A 20,166-nucleotide genomic window follows, 5' to 3' on the forward strand; every position below is an offset into this window, starting at 1 on the left:
TGAGTGCTTCAAGTATTTACCCATTTAGAGAGTGTAGATAGATTATATTTCCATACAGTATTTACTTAGTAAGAAGAAGAAGAAGATAAATTTCACCTTAGAAGAATGACATTGCCCCGAATAATACAAACAGCCCAGAAGGACATCGTCTTGCCTTTTCTTCGGATTACATTTGGCAGAATGGATCTTGAATCGGCATTGAAAATACCTCCTTAGGCATCATTAATGAATGTATGTTGCATTACATAAAGAAAAAAGAAGCAAACATTGTGAAAACGCCAAGAATATCTTTTTACAAGGACATCTCTTTCCAAGGACATCTCTTTCCAAGGAAATCTTTTTCCAAGGACACCAACCAAGCAAGTGGTAATGCCAAGGATATTTTTCCAAGGACATCTCTTTCCAAGGACATATTTTTCCAGGGACACCAACCAAGCAAATGGTAACCAGTAGGAACAAAATAAAGTCATCGTTAAGTTGGAGAATGCCCCAAAGGTCTGGATCTCGGACTGTAGGTAGAAGATTCCTCTGGATAGCAACATGATTAGACCCAAAGCAAAGACCTTTTACGATAGCTTAGTCTCGTGGTTTTATTGCAAGCAAGGCCTGGTATAAGGAGAGCTATGGTATACAATGTGTTTGGCTGGCGGGTTCACTTAAACTTCATGGACCTTTACAGATCTCTCATGGAATTTTTTGGGAATAAATATCAAGCGGAGAAGAGCTATTTTAAAGGTGAGTACAATACAGGTGAGTGCTTCAAGTATTTACACATTTAGTGAGTGTAGATAGATTATATTTCCATACAGTATTTACTTAGTAAGAAGAAGAAGAAGATGGATTTCACCTTAGAAGAATGACATTGCCCAGCCCCGAATAGGTTAAACAGCCCAGAAGGACATCGTCTTGCCTTTTCTTCGGATTACATTTGGCAGAATGGATCTTGAATCGGCATTGAAAATACCTCCTTAGGCATCATTAATGAATGCACGTTGCATTACATAAAGAAAAAAGAAGCAAACATTGTGAAAACGCCAAGAATATCTTTTTACAAGGACATCTCTTTCCAAGGACATCTTTTTCCAAGGACACGAACCAAGCGAGTGGTAACGCCAAGGATATCTTTTTCCAAGGATCTTTTTCCAAGGACATCTTTTTCCAAGGACACCAACCAAGCAAGTGGTAATGCCAAGGATATCTTTTTCCAAGGACATCTCTTTCCAAGGACATCTTTTTCCAAGGACACCAACCAAGCAAGTGGTAATGCCAAGGATATTTTTCCAAGGACATCTCTTTCCAAGGACATCTCTTTCCAAGGACATATTTTTCCAAGGACACCAACCAAGCAAGTGGTAATGCCAAGGATATTTTTCCAAGGACATCTCTTTCCAAGGACATATTTTTCCAAGGACACCAACCAAGCAAATGGTAACCAGTAGGAACAAAATAAAGTCATCGTTAAGTTGGAGAATGCCCCATCGGTCTGGATCTCGGACTGTAGGGAGAAGATTCCTCTGGATAGCAACATGATTAGACCCAAAGCCAATACCTTTTAAGATAGCTTAGTCTCATGGTTTTATTGCAAGCAAGGGCTGGTTTAAGGAGAGCTATGGTATACAATGTGTTTGGCTGACAGGTTCACTTAAACTTCATGGACCTTTACAGATCTCTCATGGAATTTTTTGGGAATAAAGATCAAGCGGAGAAGAGCTATTGTAAAGGTGAGTACAATACAGGTGAGTGCTTCAAGTATTTACCCATTTAGAGAGTGTAGATAGATTATATTTCCATACAGTATTTACTTAGTAAGAAGAAGAAGAAGATAAATTTCACCTTAGAAGAATGACATTGCCCCGAATAATACAAACAGCCCAGAAGGACATCGTCTTGCCTTTTCTTCGGATTACATTTGGCAGAATGGATCTTGAATCGGCATTGAAAATACCTCCTTAGGCATCATTAATGAATGTATGTTGCATTACATAAAGAAAAAAGAAGCAAACATTGTGAAAACGCCAAGAATATCTTTTTACAAGGACATCTCTTTCCAAGGACATCTCTTTCCAAGGAAATCTTTTTCCAAGGACACCAACCAAGCAAGTGGTAATGCCAAGGATATTTTTCCAAGGACATCTCTTTCCAAGGACATATTTTTCCAGGGACACCAACCAAGCAAATGGTAACCAGTAGGAACAAAATAAAGTCATCGTTAAGTTGGAGAATGCCCCAAAGGTCTGGATCTCGGACTGTAGGTAGAAGATTCCTCTGGATAGCAACATGATTAGACCCAAAGCAAAGACCTTTTACGATAGCTTAGTCTCGTGGTTTTATTGCAAGCAAGGCCTGGTATAAGGAGAGCTATGGTATACAATGTGTTTGGCTGGCGGGTTCACTTAAACTTCATGGACCTTTACAGATCTCTCATGGAATTTTTTGGGAATAAATATCAAGCGGAGAAGAGCTATTTTAAAGGTGAGTACAATACAGGTGAGTGCTTCAAGTATTTACACATTTAGTGAGTGTAGATAGATTATATTTCCATACAGTATTTACTTAGTAAGAAGAAGAAGAAGATGGATTTCACCTTAGAAGAATGACATTGCCCAGCCCCGAATAGGTTAAACAGCCCAGAAGGACATCGTCTTGCCTTTTCTTCGGATTACATTTGGCAGAATGGATCTTGAATCGGCATTGAAAATACCTCCTTAGGCATCATTAATGAATGCACGTTGCATTACATAAAGAAAAAAGAAGCAAACATTGTGAAAACGCCAAGAATATCTTTTTACAAGGACATCTCTTTCCAAGGACATCTTTTTCCAAGGACACGAACCAAGCGAGTGGTAACGCCAAGGATATCTTTTTCCAAGGATCTTTTTCCAAGGACATCTTTTTCCAAGGACACCAACCAAGCAAGTGGTAACGCCAAGGATATCTTTTTCCAAGGACATCTCTTTCCAAGGACATCTTTTTCCAAGGACACCAACCAAGCAAGTGGTAATGCCAAGGATATTTTTCCAAGGACATCTCTTTCCAAGGACATCTCTTTCCAAGGACATATTTTTCCAAGGACACCAACCAAGCAAGTGGTAATGCCAAGGATATTTTTCCAAGGACATCTCTTTCCAAGGACATATTTTTCCAAGGACACCAACCAAGCAAATGGTAACCAGTAGGAACAAAATAAAGTCATCGTTAAGTTGGAGAATGCCCCATCGGTCTGGATCTCGGACTGTAGGTAGAAGATTCCTCTGGATAGCAACATGATTAGACCCAAAGCCAATACCTTTTAAGATAGCTTAGTCTCATGGTTTTATTGCAAGCAAGGGCTGGTTTAAGGAGAGCTATGGTATACAATGTGTTTGGCTGACAGGTTCACTTAAACTTCATGGACCTTTACAGATCTCTAATGGATTTTTTTGGGAATAAAGATCAAGCGGAGAAGAGCTATTTTAAAGGTGAGTACAATACAGGTGAGTGCTTCAAGTATTTACCCATTTAGAGAGTGTAGATAGATTATATTTCCATACAGTATTTACTTAGTAAGAAGAAGAAGAAGAAGATAAATTTCACCTTAGAAGAATGACATTGCCCCGAATAATACAAACAGCCCAGAAGGACATTGTCTTGCCTTTTCTTCGGATTACATTTGGCAGAATGGATCTTGAATCGGCATTGAAAATACCTCCTTAGGCATCATTAATGAATGTATGTTGCATTACATAAAGAAAAAAGAAGCAAACATTGTGAAAACGCCAAGAATATCTTTTTACAAGGACATCTCTTTCCAAGGACATCTCTTTCCAAGGAAATCTTTTTCCAAGGACACCAACCAAGCAAGTGGTAATGCCAAGGATATTTTTCCAAGGACATCTCTTTCCAAGGACATATTTTTCCAGGGACACCAACCAAGCAAATGGTAACCAGTAGGAACAAAATAAAGTCATCGTTAAGTTGGAGAATGCCCCAAAGGTCTGGATCTCGGACTGTAGGTAGAAGATTCCTCTGGATAGCAACATGATTAGACCCAAAGCAAAGACCTTTTACGATAGCTTAGTCTCGTGGTTTTATTGCAAGCAAGGCCTGGTATAAGGAGAGCTATGGTATACAATGTGTTTGGCTGGCGGGTTCACTTAAACTTCATGGACCTTTACAGATCTTTCATGGAATTTTTTGGGAATAAATATCAAGCGGAGAAGAGCTATTTTAAAGGTGAGTACAATACAGGTGAGTGCTTCAAGTATTTACACATTTAGTGAGTGTAGATAGATTATATTTCCATACAGTATTTACTTAGTAAGAAGAAGAAGAAGATGGATTTCACCTTAGAAGAATGACATTGCCCAGCCCCGAATAGGTTAAACAGCCCAGAAGGACATCGTCTTGCCTTTTCTTCGGATTACATTTGGCAGAATGGATCTTGAATCGGCATTGAAAATACCTCCTTAGGCATCATTAATGAATGCACGTTGCATTACATAAAGAAAAAAGAAGCAAACATTGTGAAAACGCCAAGAATATCTTTTTACAAGGACATCTCTTTCCAAGGACATCTTTTTCCAAGGACACGAACCAAGCGAGTGGTAACGCCAAGGATATCTTTTTCCAAGGATCTTTTTCCAAGGACATCTTTTTCCAAGGACACCAACCAAGCAAGTGGTAACGCCAAGGATATCTTTTTCCAAGGACATCTCTTTCCAAGGACATCTTTTTCCAAGGACACCAACCAAGCAAGTGGTAATGCCAAGGATATTTTTCCAAGGACATCTCTTTCCAAGGACATCTCTTTCCAAGGACATCTCTTTCCAAGGACATATTTTTCCAAGGACACCAACCAAGCAAGTGGTAATGCCAAGGATATTTTTCCAAGGACATCTCTTTCCAAGGACATATTTTTCCAAGGACACCAACCAAGCAAATGGTAACCAGTAGGAACAAAATAAAGTCATCGTTAAGTTGGAGAATGCCCCATCGGTCTGGATCTCGGACTGTAGGTAGAAGATTCCTCTGGATAGCAACATGATTAGACCCAAAGCCAATACCTTTTAAGATAGCTTAGTCTCATGGTTTTATTGCAAGCAAGGGCTGGTTTAAGGAGAGCTATGGTATACAATGTGTTTGGCTGACAGGTTCACTTAAACTTCATGGACCTTTACAGATCTCTAATGGATTTTTTTGGGAATAAAGATCAAGCGGAGAAGAGCTATTTTAAAGGTGAGTACAATACAGGTGAGTGCTTCAAGTATTTACCCATTTAGAGAGTGTAGATAGATTATATTTCCATACAGTATTTACTTAGTAAGAAGAAGAAGAAGAAGATAAATTTCACCTTAGAAGAATGACATTGCCCCGAATAATACAAACAGCCCAGAAGGACATTGTCTTGCCTTTTCTTCGGATTACATTTGGCAGAATGGATCTTGAATCGGCATTGAAAATACCTCCTTAGGCATCATTAATGAATGTATGTTGCATTACATAAAGAAAAAAGAAGCAAACATTGTGAAAACGCCAAGAATATCTTTTTACAAGGACATCTCTTTCCAAGGACATCTCTTTCCAAGGAAATCTTTTTCCAAGGACACCAACCAAGCAAGTGGTAATGCCAAGGATATTTTTCCAAGGACATCTCTTTCCAAGGACATATTTTTCCAAGGACACCAACCAAGCAAATGGTAACCAGTAGGAACAAAATAAAGTCATCGTTAAGTTGGAGAATGCCCCAAAGGTCTGGATCTCGGACTGTAGGTAGAAGATTCCTCTGGATAGCAACATGATTAGACCCAAAGCAAAGACCTTTTACGATAGCTTAGTCTCGTGGTTTTATTGCAAGCAAGGCCTGGTATAAGGAGAGCTATGGTATACAATGTGTTTGGCTGGCGGGTTCACTTAAACTTCATGGACCTTTACAGATCTCTCATGGAATTTTTTGGGAATAAATATCAAGCGGAGAAGAGCTATTTTAAAGGTGAGTACAATACAGGTGAGTGCTTCAAGTATTTACACATTTAGTGAGTGTAGATAGATTATATTTCCATACAGTATTTACTTAGTAAGAAGAAGAAGAAGATGGATTTCACCTTAGAAGAATGACATTGCCCAGCCCCGAATAGGTTAAACAGCCCAGAAGGACATCGTCTTGCCTTTTCTTCGGATTACATTTGGCAGAATGGATCTTGAATCGGCATTGAAAATACCTCCTTAGGCATCATTAATGAATGCACGTTGCATTACATAAAGAAAAAAGAAGCAAACATTGTGAAAACGCCAAGAATATCTTTTTACAAGGACATCTCTTTCCAAGGACATCTTTTTCCAAGGACACGAACCAAGCGAGTGGTAACGCCAAGGATATCTTTTTCCAAGGATCTTTTTCCAAGGACATCTTTTTCCAAGGACACCAACCAAGCAAGTGGTAACGCCAAGGATATCTTTTTCCAAGGACATCTCTTTCCAAGGACATCTTTTTCCAAGGACACCAACCAAGCAAGTGGTAATGCCAAGGATATTTTTCCAAGGACATCTCTTTCCAAGGACATATTTTTCCAAGGACACCAACCAAGCAAGTTGTAATGCCAAGGATATTTTTCCAAGGACATCTCTTTCCAAGGACATATTTTTCCAAGGACACCAACCAAGCAAATGGTAACCAGTAGGAACAAAATAAAGTCATCGTTAAGTTGGAGAATGCCCCATCGGTCTGGATCTCGGACTGTAGGTAGAAGATTCCTCTGGATAGCAACATGATTAGACCCAAAGCCAATACCTTTTAAGATAGCTTAGTCTCATGGTTTTATTGCAAGCAAGGGCTGGTTTAAGGAGAGCTATGGTATACAATGTGTTTGGCTGACAGGTTCACTTAAACTTCATGGACCTTTACAGATCTCTCATGGAATTTTTTGGGAATAAAGATCAAGCGGAGAAGAGCTATTTTAAAGGTGAGTACAATACAGGTGAGTGCTTCAAGTATTTACCCATTTAGAGAGTGTAGATAGATTATATTTCCATACAGTATTTACTTAGTAAGAAGAAGAAGAAGAAGATAAATTTCACCTTAGAAGAATGACATTGCCCCGAATAATACAAACAGCCCAGAAGGACATTGTCTTGCCTTTTCTTCGGATTACATTTGGCAGAATGGATCTTGAATCGGCATTGAAAATACCTCCTTAGGCATCATTAATGAATGTACGTTGCATTACATAAAGAAAAAAGAAGCAAATATTGTGAAAACGCCAAGAATATCTTTTTACAAGGACATCTCTTTCCAAGGACATCTCTTTCCAAGGAAATCTTTTTCCAAGGACACCAACCAAGCAAGTGGTAATGCCAAGGATATTTTTCCAAGGACATCTCTTTCCAAGGACATATTTTTCCAAGGACACCAACCAAGCAAATGGTAACCAGTAGGAACAAAATAAAGTCATCGTTAAGTTGGAGAATGCCCCAAAGGTCTGGATCTCGGACTGTAGGTAGAAGATTCCTCTGGATAGCAACATGATTAGACCCAAAGCAAAGACCTTTTACGATGGCTTAGTCTCGTGGTTTTATTGCAAGCAAGGCCTGGTTTAAGGAGAGCTATGGTATACAATGTGTTTGGCTGGCGGGTTCACTTAAACTTCATGGACCTTAACAGATCTTTCATGGAATTTTTTGGGAATTAGGATCAAGCGGAGAAGAGCTATTTTAAAGGTGAGTACAGTACAGGTGAGTGCTTCAAGTATTTACCCATTTAGTGAGTGTAGATAGATTATATTTCCGTACAGTATTTACTTAGTAAGAAGAAGAAGAAGAAGATGGATTTCACATTAGAAGAATGACATTGCCCAGCCCCGAATAATTTAAACAGCCCAGAAGGACATCGTCTTGCCTTTTCTTCGGATTACATTTGGCAGAATGGATCTTGAATCGGCATTGAAAATACCTCCTTAGGCATCATTAATGAATGTACGTTGCATTACATAAAGAAAAAAGAAGCAAATATTGTGAAAACGCCAAGAATATCTTTTTACAAGGACATCTCTTTCCAAGGACATCTCTTTCCAAGAACATCTTTTTCCAAGGACACCAACCAAGCAAGTGGTAATGCCAAGGATATCTTTTTCCAAGGACATCTCTTTCCAAGGACATATTTTTCCAAGGACACCAACAAAGCATAGGAACAAAATAAAGTCATCGTTAAGTTGGAGAATGCCCCATCGGTCTGGATCTCGGACTGTAGGTAGAAGATTCCTCTGGATAGCAACATGATTAGACCCAAAGCCAAGACCTTTTATGATAGCTTAGTCTCGTGGTTTTATTGCAAGCAAGGGCTGGTTTAAGGAGAGCTATGGTATACAATGTGTTTGGCTGGCGGGTTCACTTAAACTTCATGGACCTTTACAGATCTCTCATGGAATTTTTTGGGAATAAATATCAAGCGGAGAAGAGCTATTTTAAAGGTGAGTACAATACAGGTGAGTGCTTCAAGTATTTACACATTTAGTGAGTGTAGATAGATTATATTTCCATACAGTATTTACTTAGTAAGAAGAAGAAGAAGATGGATTTCACCTTAGAAGAATGACATTGCCCAGCCCCGAATAGGTTAAACAGCCCAGAAGGACATCTTCTTGCCTTTTCTTCGGATTACATTTGGCAGAATGGATCTTGAATCGGCATTGAAAATACCTCCTTAGGCATCATTAATGAATGCACGTTGCATTACATAAAGAAAAAAGAAGCAAACATTGTGAAAACGCCAAGAATATCTTTTTACAAGGACATCTCTTTCCAAGGACATCTTTTTCCAAGGACACGAACCAAGCGAGTGGTAACGCCAAGGATATCTTTTTCCAAGGATCTTTTTCCAAGGACATCTTTTTCCAAGGACACCAACCAAGCAAGTGGTAACGCCAAGGATATCTTTTTCCAAGGACATCTCTTTCCAAGGACATCTCTTTCCAAGAACATCTTTTTCCAAGGACACCAACCAAGCAAGTGGTAATGCCAAGGATATCTTTTTCCAAGGACATCTCTTTCCAAGGACATATTTTTCCAAGGACACCAACAAAGAATAGGAACAAAATAAAGTCATCGTTAAGTTGGAGAATGCCCCATCGGTCTGGATCTCGGACTGTAGGTAGAAGATTCCTCTGGATAGCAACATGATTAGACCCAAAGCCAAGACCTTTTATGATAGATTAGTCTCGTGGTTTTATTGCAAGCAAGGGCTGGTTTAAGGAGAGCTATGGTATACAATGTGTTTGGCTGGCGGGTTCACTTAAACTTCATGGACCTTTACAGATCTTTCATGGAATTTTTTGGGAATTAAGATCAAGCGGAGAAGAGCTATTTTAAAGGTGAGTACAGTACAGGTGAGTGCTTCAAGTATTTACCCATTTAGTGAGTATAGATAGATTATATTTCCGTACAGTATTTACTTAGTAAGAAGAAGAAGAAGATGGATTTCACCTTAGAAGAATGACATTGCCCAGCCCCGAATAATTTAAACAGCCCAGAAGGACATCGTCTTGCCTTTTCTTCGGATTACATTTGGCAGAATGGATCTTGAATCGGCATTGAAAATACCTCCTTAGGCATCATTAATGAATGTACGTTGCATTACATAAAGAAAAAAGAAGCAAATATTGTGAAAACGCCAAGAATATCTTTTTACAAGGACATCTCTTTCCAAGGACATCTCTTTCCAAGGAAATCTTTTTCCAAGGACACCAACCAAGCAAGTGGTAATGCCAAGGATATTTTTCCAAGGACATCTCTTTCCAAGGACATATTTTTCCAAGGACACCAACCAAGCAAATGGTAACCAGTAGGAACAAAATAAAGTCATCGTTAAGTTGGAGAATGCCCCAAAGGTCTGGATCTCGGACTGTAGGTAGAAGATTCCTCTGGATAGCAACATGATTAGACCCAAAGCAAAGACCTTTTACGATGGCTTAGTCTCGTGGTTTTATTGCAAGCAAGGCCTGGTTTAAGGAGAGCTATGGTATACAATGTGTTTGGCTGGCGGGTTCACTTAAACTTCATGGACCTTAACAGATCTTTCATGGAATTTTTTGGGAATTAGGATCAAGCGGAGAAGAGCTATTTTAAAGGTGAGTACAGTACAGGTGAGTGCTTCAAGTATTTACCCATTTAGTGAGTGTAGATAGATTATATTTCCGTACAGTATTTACTTAGTAAGAAGAAGAAGATGGATTTCACATTAGAAGAATGACATTGCCCAGCCCCGAATAATTTAAACAGCCCAGAAGGACATCGTCTTGCCTTTTCTTCGGATTACATTTGGCAGAATGGATCTTGAATCGGCATTGAAAATACCTCCTTAGGCATCATTAATGAATGTACGTTGCATTACATAAAGAAAAAAGAAGCAAATATTGTGAAAACGCCAAGAATATCTTTTTACAAGGACATCTCTTTCCAAGGACATCTCTTTCCAAGAACATCTTTTTCCAAGGACACCAACCAAGCAAGTGGTAATGCCAAGGATATCTTTTTCCAAGGACATCTCTTTCCAAGGACATATTTTTCCAAGGACACCAACAAAGCATAGGAACAAAATAAAGTCATCGTTAAGTTGGAGAATGCCCCATCGGTCTGGATCTCGGACTGTAGGTAGAAGATTCCTCTGGATAGCAACATGATTAGACCCAAAGCCAAGACCTTTTATGATAGCTTAGTCTCGTGGTTTTATTGCAAGCAAGGGCTGGTTTAAGGAGAGCTATGGTATACAATGTGTTTGGCTGGCGGGTTCACTTAAACTTCATGGACCTTTACAGATCTCTCATGGAATTTTTTGGGAATTAAGATCAAGCGGAGAAGAGCTATTTTAAAGGTGAGTACAATACAGGTGAGTGCTTCAAGTATTTACCCATTTAGTGAGTGTAGATAGATTATATTTCCGTACAGTATTTACTTAGTAAGAAGAAGAAGAAGATGGATTTCACCTTAGAAGAATGACATTGCCCAGCCCCGAATAATTTAAACAGCCCAGAACGACATCGTCTTGCCTTTTTTCGGATTACATTTGGCAGAATGGATCTTGAATCGGCATTGAAAATACCTCCTTAGGCATCATTAATGAATGTACGTTGCATTACATAAAGAAAAAAGAAGCAAACATTGTGAAAACGCCAAGAATATCTTTTTACAAGGACATCTCTTTCCAAGGACATCTCTTTCCAAGGACATCTTTTTCCAAGGACACCAACCAAGCAAGTGGTAATGCCAAGGATATTTTTCCAAGGACATCTCTTTCCAAGGACATCTCTTTCCAAGGACATATTTTTCCAGGGACACCAACCAAGCAAATGGTAACCAGTAGGAACAAAATAAAGTCATCGTTAAGTTGGAGAATGCCCCAAAGGTCTGGATCTCGGACTGTAGGTAGAAGATTCCTCTGGATAGCAACATGATTAGACCCAAAGCAAAGACCTTTTACGATAGCTTAGTCTCGTGGTTTTATTGCAAGCAAGGCCTGGTATAAGGAGAGCTATGGTATACAATGTGTTTGGCTGGCGGGTTCACTTAAACTTCATGGACCTTTACAGATCTCTCATGGAATTTTTTGGGAATTAAGATCAAGCGGAGAAGAGCTATTTTAAAGGTGAGTACAATACAGGTGAGTGCTTCAAGTATTTACCCATTTAGTGAGTGTAGATAGATTATATTTCCGTACAGTATTTACTTAGTAAGAAGAAGAAGAAGATGGATTTCACCTTAGAAGAATGACATTGCCCAGCCCCGAATAATTTAAACAGCCCAGAACGACATCGTCTTGCCTTTTTTCGGATTACATTTGGCAGAATGGATCTTGAATCGGCATTGAAAATACCTCCTTAGGCATCATTAATGAATGTATGTTGCATTACATAAAGAAAAAAGAAGCAAACATTGTGAAAACGCCAAGAATATCTTTTTACAAGGACATCTCTTTCCAAGGACATCTCTTTCCAAGGAAATCTTTTTCCAAGGACACCAACCAAGCAAGTGGTAATGCCAAGGATATTTTTCCAAGGACATCTCTTTCCAAGGACATATTTTTCCAGGGACACCAACCAAGCAAATGGTAACCAGTAGGAACAAAATAAAGTCATCGTTAAGTTGGAGAATGCCCCAAAGGTCTGGATCTCGGACTGTAGGTAGAAGATTCCTCTGGATAGCAACATGATTAGACCCAAAGCAAAGACCTTTTACGATAGCTTAGTCTCGTGGTTTTATTGCAAGCAAGGCCTGGTATAAGGAGAGCTATGGTATACAATGTGTTTGGCTGGCGGGTTCACTTAAACTTCATGGACCTTTACAGATCTCTCATGGAATTTTTTGGGAATTAATATCAAGCGGAGAAGAGCTATTTTAAAGGTGAGTACAATACAGGTGAGTGCTTCAAGTATTTACACATTTAGTGAGTGTAGATAGATTATATTTCCATACAGTATTTACTTAGTAAGAAGAAGAAGAAGATGGATTTCACCTTAGAAGAATGACATTGCCCAGCCCCGAATAGGTTAAACAGCCCAGAAGGACATCGTCTTGCCTTTTCTTCGGATTACATTTGGAAGAATGGATCTTGAATCGGCATTGAAAATACCTCCTTAGGCATCATTAATGAATGCACGTTGCATTACATAAAGAAAAAAGAAGCAAACATTGTGAAAACGCCAAGAATATCTTTTTACAAGGACATCTCTTTCCAAGGACATCTTTTTCCAAGGACACGAACCAAGCGAGTGGTAACGCCAAGGATATCTTTTTCCAAGGATCTTTTTCCAAGGACATCTTTTTCCAAGGACACCAACCAAGCAAGTGGTAACGCCAAGGATATCTTTTTCCAAGGACATCTCTTTCCAAGGACATCTTTTTCCAAGGACACCAACCAAGCAAGTGGTAATGCCAAGGATATTTTTCCAAGGACATCTCTTTCCAAGGACATCTCTTTCCAAGGACATATTTTTCCAAGGACACCAACCAAGCAAGTGGTAATGCCAAGGATATTTTTCCAAGGACATCTCTTTCCAAGGACATATTTTTCCAAGGACACCAACCAAGCAAATGGTAACCAGTAGGAACAAAATAAAGTCATCGTTAAGTTGGAGAATGCCCCATCGGTCTGGATCTCGGACTGTAGGTAGAAGATTCCTCTGGATAGCAACATGATTAGACCCAAAGCCAATACCTTTTAAGATAGCTTAGTCTCATGGTTTTATTGCAAGCAAGGGCTGGTTTAAGGAGAGCTATGGTATACAATGTGTTTGGCTGACAGGTTCACTTAAACTTCATGGACCTTTACAGATCTCTCATGGAATTTTTTGGGAATAAAGATCAAGCGGAGAAGAGCTATTTTAAAGGTGAGTACAATACAGGTGAGTGCTTCAAGTATTTACCCATTTAGAGAGTGTAGATAGATTATATTTCCATACAGTATTTACTTAGTAAGAAGAAGAAGAAGATAAATTTCACCTTAGAAGAATGACATTGCCCCGAATAATACAAACAGCCCAGAAGGACATCGTCTTGCCTTTTCTTCGGATTACATTTGGCAGAATGGATCTTGAATCGGCATTGAAAATACCTCCTTAGGCATCATTAATGAATGTATGTTGCATTACATAAAGAAAAAAGAAGCAAACATTGTGAAAACGCCAAGAATATCTTTTTACAAGGACATCTCTTTCCAAGGACATCTCTTTCCAAGGAAATCTTTTTCCAAGGACACCAACCAAGCAAGTGGTAATGCCAAGGATATTTTTCCAAGGACATCTCTTTCCAAGGACATATTTTTCCAGGGACACCAACCAAGCAAATGGTAACCAGTAGGAACAAAATAAAGTCATCGTTAAGTTGGAGAATGCCCCAAAGGTCTGGATCTCGGACTGTAGGTAGAAGATTCCTCTGGATAGCAACATGATTAGACCCAAAGCAAAGACCTTTTACGATAGCTTAGTCTCGTGGTTTTATTGCAAGCAAGGCCTGGTATAAGGAGAGCTATGGTATACAATGTGTTTGGCTGGCGGGTTCACTTAAACTTCATGGACCTTTACAGATCTCTCATGGAATTTTTTGGGAATAAATATCAAGCGGAGAAGAGCTATTTTAAAGGTGAGTACAATACAGGTGAGTGCTTCAAGTATTTACACATTTAGTGAGTGTAGATAGATTATATTTCCATACAGTATTTACTTAGTAAGAAGAAGAAGAAGATGGATTTCACCTTAGAAGAATGACATTGCCCAGCCCCGAATAGGTTAAACAGCCCAGAAGGACATCGTCTTGCCTTTTCTTCGGATTACATTTGGCAGAATGGATCTTGAATCGGCATTGAAAATACCTCCTTAGGCATCATTAATGAATGCACGTTGCATTACATAATGAAAAAAGAAGCAAACATTGTGAAAACGCCAAGAATATCTTTTTACAAGGACATCTCTTTCCAAGGACATCTTTTTCCAAGGACACGAACCAAGCGAGTGGTAACGCCAAGGATATCTTTTTCCATGGAGATCTCTTTCCAAGGACATCTTTTTCCAAGGACATGAACCAAGCGAATGATAACGCCAAGGTTATCTTTTTCCAATGACATCTCATTCCAAGGACACCAACCAAGCAAGTGGTAACGCCAAGGATATCTTTTTCCAAGGAAATCTCTTTCCAAGGACATCTTTTTCCAAGGACACCAACCAAGCGAGTGGTAACGCCAAGGATATCTTTTTCCATGGAGATCTCTTTCCAAGGACATCTTTTTCCAAGGACATCTTTTTCCAAGGACACCAACCAAGCGAGTGGTAACGCCAAGGATATCTTTTTCCATGGAGATCTCTTTCCAAAGACATCTTTTTCCAAGGACATCTTTTTCCAAGGACACCAACCAAGCGAGTGGTAACGCCAAGGATATCTTTTTCCATGGAGATCTCTTTCCAAGGACATCTTTTTCCAAGGACATGAACCAAGCGAATGATAACGCCAAGGTTATCTTTTTCCAAGGACATCTCATTCCAAGGACACCAACCAAGCAAGTGGAAACGCCAAGGATATCTTTTTCCAAGGAAATCTCTTTCCAAGGACATCTTTTTCCAAGGACACCAACCAAGCGAGTGGTAACGCCAAGGATATCTTTTACCAAGGACATCTCTTTCCAAGGACATATTTTTCCAAGGACACCAACCAAGCAAGTGGTAACGCCAAGGATATCTTTTTCCAAGGAAATCTCTTTCCAAGGACATCTTTTTCCAAGGACACCAACCAAGCGAGCGGTAACGCCAAGGGTATCTTTTTCCAAGGACATCTCTTTCCAAGGACATCTTTTTCCAAGGACACGAACCAAGCGATTGGTAACGCCAAGGATATCTTTTTCCAAGGACATCTCTTTCCAAGGACATCTTTTTCCAAGGACACCAACCAAGCAAGTGGTAACGCCAAGGATATCTTTTTCCAAGGAAATCTCTTTCCAAGGACATATTTTTCCAAGGACACCAACCAAGCGAGTGGTAACCAGTAGGAACAAAATAAAGTCATCGTTAAGTTGGAGAATGCCCCAAAGGTCTGGATCTCGGACTGTAGGTAGAAGATTCCTCTGGATAGCAACATGATTAGACCCAAAGCCAAGACCTTTTACGATAGCTTGGACTCGTGGTTTCATTGCAAGCAAGGGCTGGTTTAAGGAGAGCTATGGTTTACAATGTGTTTGGCTGGCGGGTTCACTTAAACTTCATGGACCTTTACAGATCTCTCATGGAATTTTTTGGGAATTAAGATCAAGCGGAGAAGAGCTATTTTAAAGGTGAGTACAGTACAGGTGAGTGCTTCAAGTATTTACCCATTTAGTGAGTGTAGATAGATTATATTTCCGTACAGTATTTACTGATGGATATACCTTTGTAACGTTTAATATACGAACACTTCCTATTGCCTAGACACGAAAACGCACACATAGTCGAAATACTTAGTGCTTTTTCGTTTACCACGCCCATATATAGTCTACATTATCCTCGCAATTTGAGGGAACACTGTATTGTTGTTAGTTTAATATTGTTGCAATTTATTACTCTTGAATTTCCCATCGGATTTCTTGTACCCGAATATGCGCTCACCTCGGTTGTCCCGTAGCGTAAAGTTGGGGTTGTTAACGGCGTAGGGCGCCAAGCCGTAGGAAAAGCGGTGTCCGTCGGCAGGTTGGTCCAGGTCTACTGCCGTCACGGCCTGGATCAACTGTAAAAATAGCGTGTTGTGTCACGCCATGGTGGGATTAACTGTCAGGTTACTCGGCACTTTACCTGTCCCGCCTTAGCTCCGTCGCACACATACGCCTCCAGAAAGTCGCCTAGCGAGGGCGCGTTGTCATTGACGTCCTGCACACGGATAGCAACGGCCACGCTGGATAGCTGAGATGGGTTATCTGAACGAATTAAGCAGAGCAAACCTCAAAGTTAGAAACGTTTAGTTTTGATAATTGAAGCCTGGTTAGACATTTTAATCTGAAGTCCTACATGTACATCAAATTAAAAATCTTTTTTTAATCCATTGTCTGTATTTACTTTTAACATTATGTAGAAAAAGAAAAATTTCATATTTTTTCTTTTTAGTACATAACGCATTAGTGTATCTTTCCATTTCATTTTCCAGTCAAATTGAATTGGATGTTTATGGTCAACAATGTGATCACCCATTGATACCCATCCCACCCAGTTCATATGGATTTGACGTCCATCACAATCAACGGCAGTGAATGAAGGAACGCACTCATTTCCATCGCGAGCACAGTGATATTGTGCCAGCCCAGTTGCTCGCGGTCCAGCTGGCGCAACGTCATCAGTGCGCCGGAAGTAATGTCAACGTAGAAGAACTTGTCAGGGTCGCTTGAGCGGTCCAAAGAGTACCTATAAAAGGAATCGAGGACATGAACAAAAAGCAGGCGGATGTTGACCTCTCTTGATGAATGCGCCTCTCACCTGATGGTGTTGTTGTCGTAGTCCGGATCCCTTGCGGCCACCATCCCTACCAGTGTGCCCACGTCGGCGTCTTCGGCCACATCAAGCAGGTAAGAAGGCGCGTCAAAGGCGGGCGGCTCGTCCACGTTGTCCACGGTTACGTGGACAATGGTTACGTCGCGGAAAGTCGACGCCCCCGTGTTGGCGCCCTCCACCTTGAGCGTGTAACTGCGTTTTGTCTCAAAGTCCAGCGGCTGCAATACATGACGTTATGAAGCCACTGTTAAGGTTTTTGTAAGGGTTTCAAATTAGGATGTAAAGCCCAAATGAATGCTGAAAACTAGAGTTTTAAGACACTCAGTGTTTTAAATAGGGCAGAATCTGTGGTAAAACTCAAAAATAGAAGCCAAGGTTTACCCTCTTGACAGTAATGATGGCATATCTGTCGGTGGAATCGGTGACAATCCCGAAGGCGTCTCTTCCGTCGCCATCTATGACGTTGTACGTCATGGCGGCGTTGACTCCCATGTCGTGGTCTTGAGCGCAGATTCGCCCCACCTCGGAGTTAACCGAGGCTGACTCGAGGACGCTCATCTGATATAACCCTGTAAAAAAAATGGTGTTTGTCCTTCGATAGCCACCAGAGGGAGACAAACAACTGGCAAATGTTGCAAGGCAAGCTTTATTCGTCATTCTTTGCCTACCATGGAATGGAATAGAAAGACAAACTGGTCAATTGTTTTAAAAAAATAAATAAAACATCCTTTAAACCCCAACCTGAAATTACATCAAACGTATGGCGCCCACGAGGTGTCTTACTTTGATCAAAAACAGGCGGGTTGTCGTTGACGTCGCTGAGTGAGATGTCAACACGTGTGGTTCCTGCCAGGCCTCCTAACTGCCCGCCCATGTCCTTGGCCTGGATGACCACCGTGTAGTTTTCCCTGGTCTCTCGATCCATGTCAGCCAATGATACCCTTACTACACCTGGGGTCAATTCCCAAAACAAGGGTTCCGCTCATCTCAATACTCCATTCTGGTCCTGGATGGTCTGATGAACCACGATAGTCTTTAGTAAATGGACCTACCTGTCTTGGCGTCTACCGAGAAATAAGGTTGACCCTCCAGGATGCTGTAGACCACACGGGCACTGTTGCCGTACGTTGGGTCATCTGCGTCCGTAGCAGTTAGTTGGATCACTGGCGTTCCTGATGAGATAAACCAATTTAATGGGAAGTCCATTGGAAACCGATCAGCTCCTTAAAACGCTCATACCTATTTTGGACATCTCCGGCACCGACGCCCTGTAGGGTCCCTCCAGAAACTTGGGCTCGTTGTCGTTGATGTCTTGAATCTTGACGATAAACTCGGATTCGGGTTCGAGCGGTCGATCTGTGAGGCGGTTCCGGGCTTGCGCTCGCAGCACGTACTGGGCCTTGACTTCGCGGTCCAGCCTCTGGATGGCGTGGATGTCGCCGGTGCTGTCGTCGATCGTGAAGGTGGTGCCAGCGCCTTCTCCCATCAGGATGTACTTGATGGAGCCGTCGCCTTTGTCCATGTCGGAGTGGAGCTGCACCAGAACATTTTTCCCCTTAAACTGATTACATCACAAACTGACCATCAGGTGGTCCAGTTTTTTTATTTTAATAAGCTAGTCATCATACGTCACGTATAATGAACTGGCTCAATGGATAATTGGATCTCAAATGAGACATTCCTTTATTGATCCCTCAGCGGAGAAAATCCAAATAGATTAATCACTCGATTATCGCGGTTAATGTAGACCAGACATGGCTGCGATAATCGCAAACTAGGGTCACCTAGAGTGACTTCCGCTTACAAGTTTCAGCGTGGATTTTCCCATTTTTATGAACCTTAAAATAAATACAAATGTATTCTATTTTTTTAAAATAATTAATAGCGGAAAAACAGTAGTGAATACGCGATAATCGAGGGATTACTGTACCGAAAATTCAAAACAATGCCCGTGAGAATGCGGTTTTATTCAAGACTAATATCGTCTTTTGAAATTAAAAAAGTCAAGCAGAAAAGCAAATGTTCACCTCTTGAAAATTGGACGGCCCTTCAACTGCGTCGCCACCTCCTGATCACCGAATCCCGTAATCACTGCCCTTTTGTTGCCATGGACGACGGCGAACCGCAATCAGAAACCTTTTGTGGCTCGCGTGTGCAGTTAATGGCAAACCATGCTGCGATTTATTGAGGAATTCGTCGTCAACAAAATGTTCTGCTAAATGGATCCCCTGACAGCCTTTTTGTGTATTAATCAACAGACGTAACAGCGGGAAATGATTGTCTAGAAGAGTGTCTATTCTTGTGGCATAGAATCTACGTTCGGATCCTGGTTGGCAAGTTTCTTGTCATTAGCACCAAAAGATTCAAGGTCAGCCCAGTTATAGATCAGAGGGGTTCATACATTGAAGTTGTTTTTACTAACCGTACTTAGCTAGTTAGTAACTAGTTAAATGTCGATGGTTACCTGGGCAAACAAAATTTTCATCTCGAACTGCTGGTAAATTTTCACGTTTTGTAAAGTCACACAAAAAGGTTACTGTTCTTGATATTTCTATCAGATTTTTTTCATACAGCCGTATCTGTGAAAGCTTGAAAATGAAGCCTCCCTAAATGTCCTAACAGCTATTGATCGTCTGTCCAATTCTCTCCCCGTCAAAGTGCTCCTTTGTTAAGACACCACCACCTAGGCCTGGAATTGAGATTTTAGAACTGCTGATAAATTAGCAGAGGTTTTTGGACAGCAAAAACTAAACGTACCGAATCGTGACACCAACCTGCTTATTAGAATTTAGCTATTTAGCACTGCGTTCGACTCACCTTCCCGATGTAGAGCGGATCCATCCCGGTATACTCTTCCAGGACGAAAAACTGGTTCCACACCCAGCCACGTTTGACCCTTCGGACCCTCGGTGCGGAGTCGTTACCCAGCACACCTTGGGGCATAAGGCTCGTCACCGAGATTGTCAGCAAAAGCCACGACGCCGTCCCGAGTTTCATTTTTGAGTCCACGATTCACTCGTCTTTTGACGGTCGACTGGGAATTGGAATGGAAGTACAAATAAATTACATTATTAAATATGCTTTATTAGTACATTAGCAAGGTTAGCAACTTAGCTCATTTGTAGACAGGGCCCAAAATCAAACATGTAAATCATCTAACTCGAACCTTAGACCTTTCTATGTTGCGCCACCTGTGCGTTTT

At 40.7% G+C, this 20,166-nt stretch overlaps 1 protein-coding gene across 2 annotated transcripts in view; it reads right to left on the bottom strand.

The window, feature by feature from the left end:
- LOC144091613 (cadherin-20-like) overlaps positions 1 to 20,166 on the bottom strand; it is a 63,289-nt gene that overhangs the window by 22,505 nt on the left and 20,618 nt on the right. Inside the window, exons 2-10 of one of the 2 annotated variants that reach the window (XM_077624098.1) lie at positions 19,782 to 19,998; positions 18,204 to 18,498; positions 18,017 to 18,136; positions 17,748 to 17,915; positions 17,346 to 17,533; positions 16,950 to 17,182; positions 16,741 to 16,877; positions 16,275 to 16,396; positions 16,092 to 16,209 (exon numbers count right to left, since the gene is read on the bottom strand). In XM_077624098.1, the coding sequence (XP_077480224.1) occupies positions 16,092 to 16,209; positions 16,275 to 16,396; positions 16,741 to 16,877; positions 16,950 to 17,182; positions 17,346 to 17,533; positions 17,748 to 17,915; positions 18,017 to 18,136; positions 18,204 to 18,498; positions 19,782 to 19,961 (1,561 nt within the window). In that variant the 5' untranslated portion in view covers positions 19,962 to 19,998. Of the gene's footprint in view, positions 1 to 16,091; positions 16,210 to 16,274; positions 16,397 to 16,740; positions 16,878 to 16,949; positions 17,183 to 17,345; positions 17,534 to 17,747; positions 17,916 to 18,016; positions 18,137 to 18,203; positions 18,499 to 19,781; positions 19,999 to 20,166 lie in introns of those variants that run through there. The other variant, XM_077624099.1, reaches the window with a different exon arrangement.

This window comes from Stigmatopora argus, chromosome 17 (assembly GCF_051989625.1).
Source record: "Stigmatopora argus isolate UIUO_Sarg chromosome 17, RoL_Sarg_1.0, whole genome shotgun sequence".
Taxonomy (NCBI): Eukaryota; Metazoa; Chordata; class Actinopteri; order Syngnathiformes; family Syngnathidae; genus Stigmatopora; species Stigmatopora argus.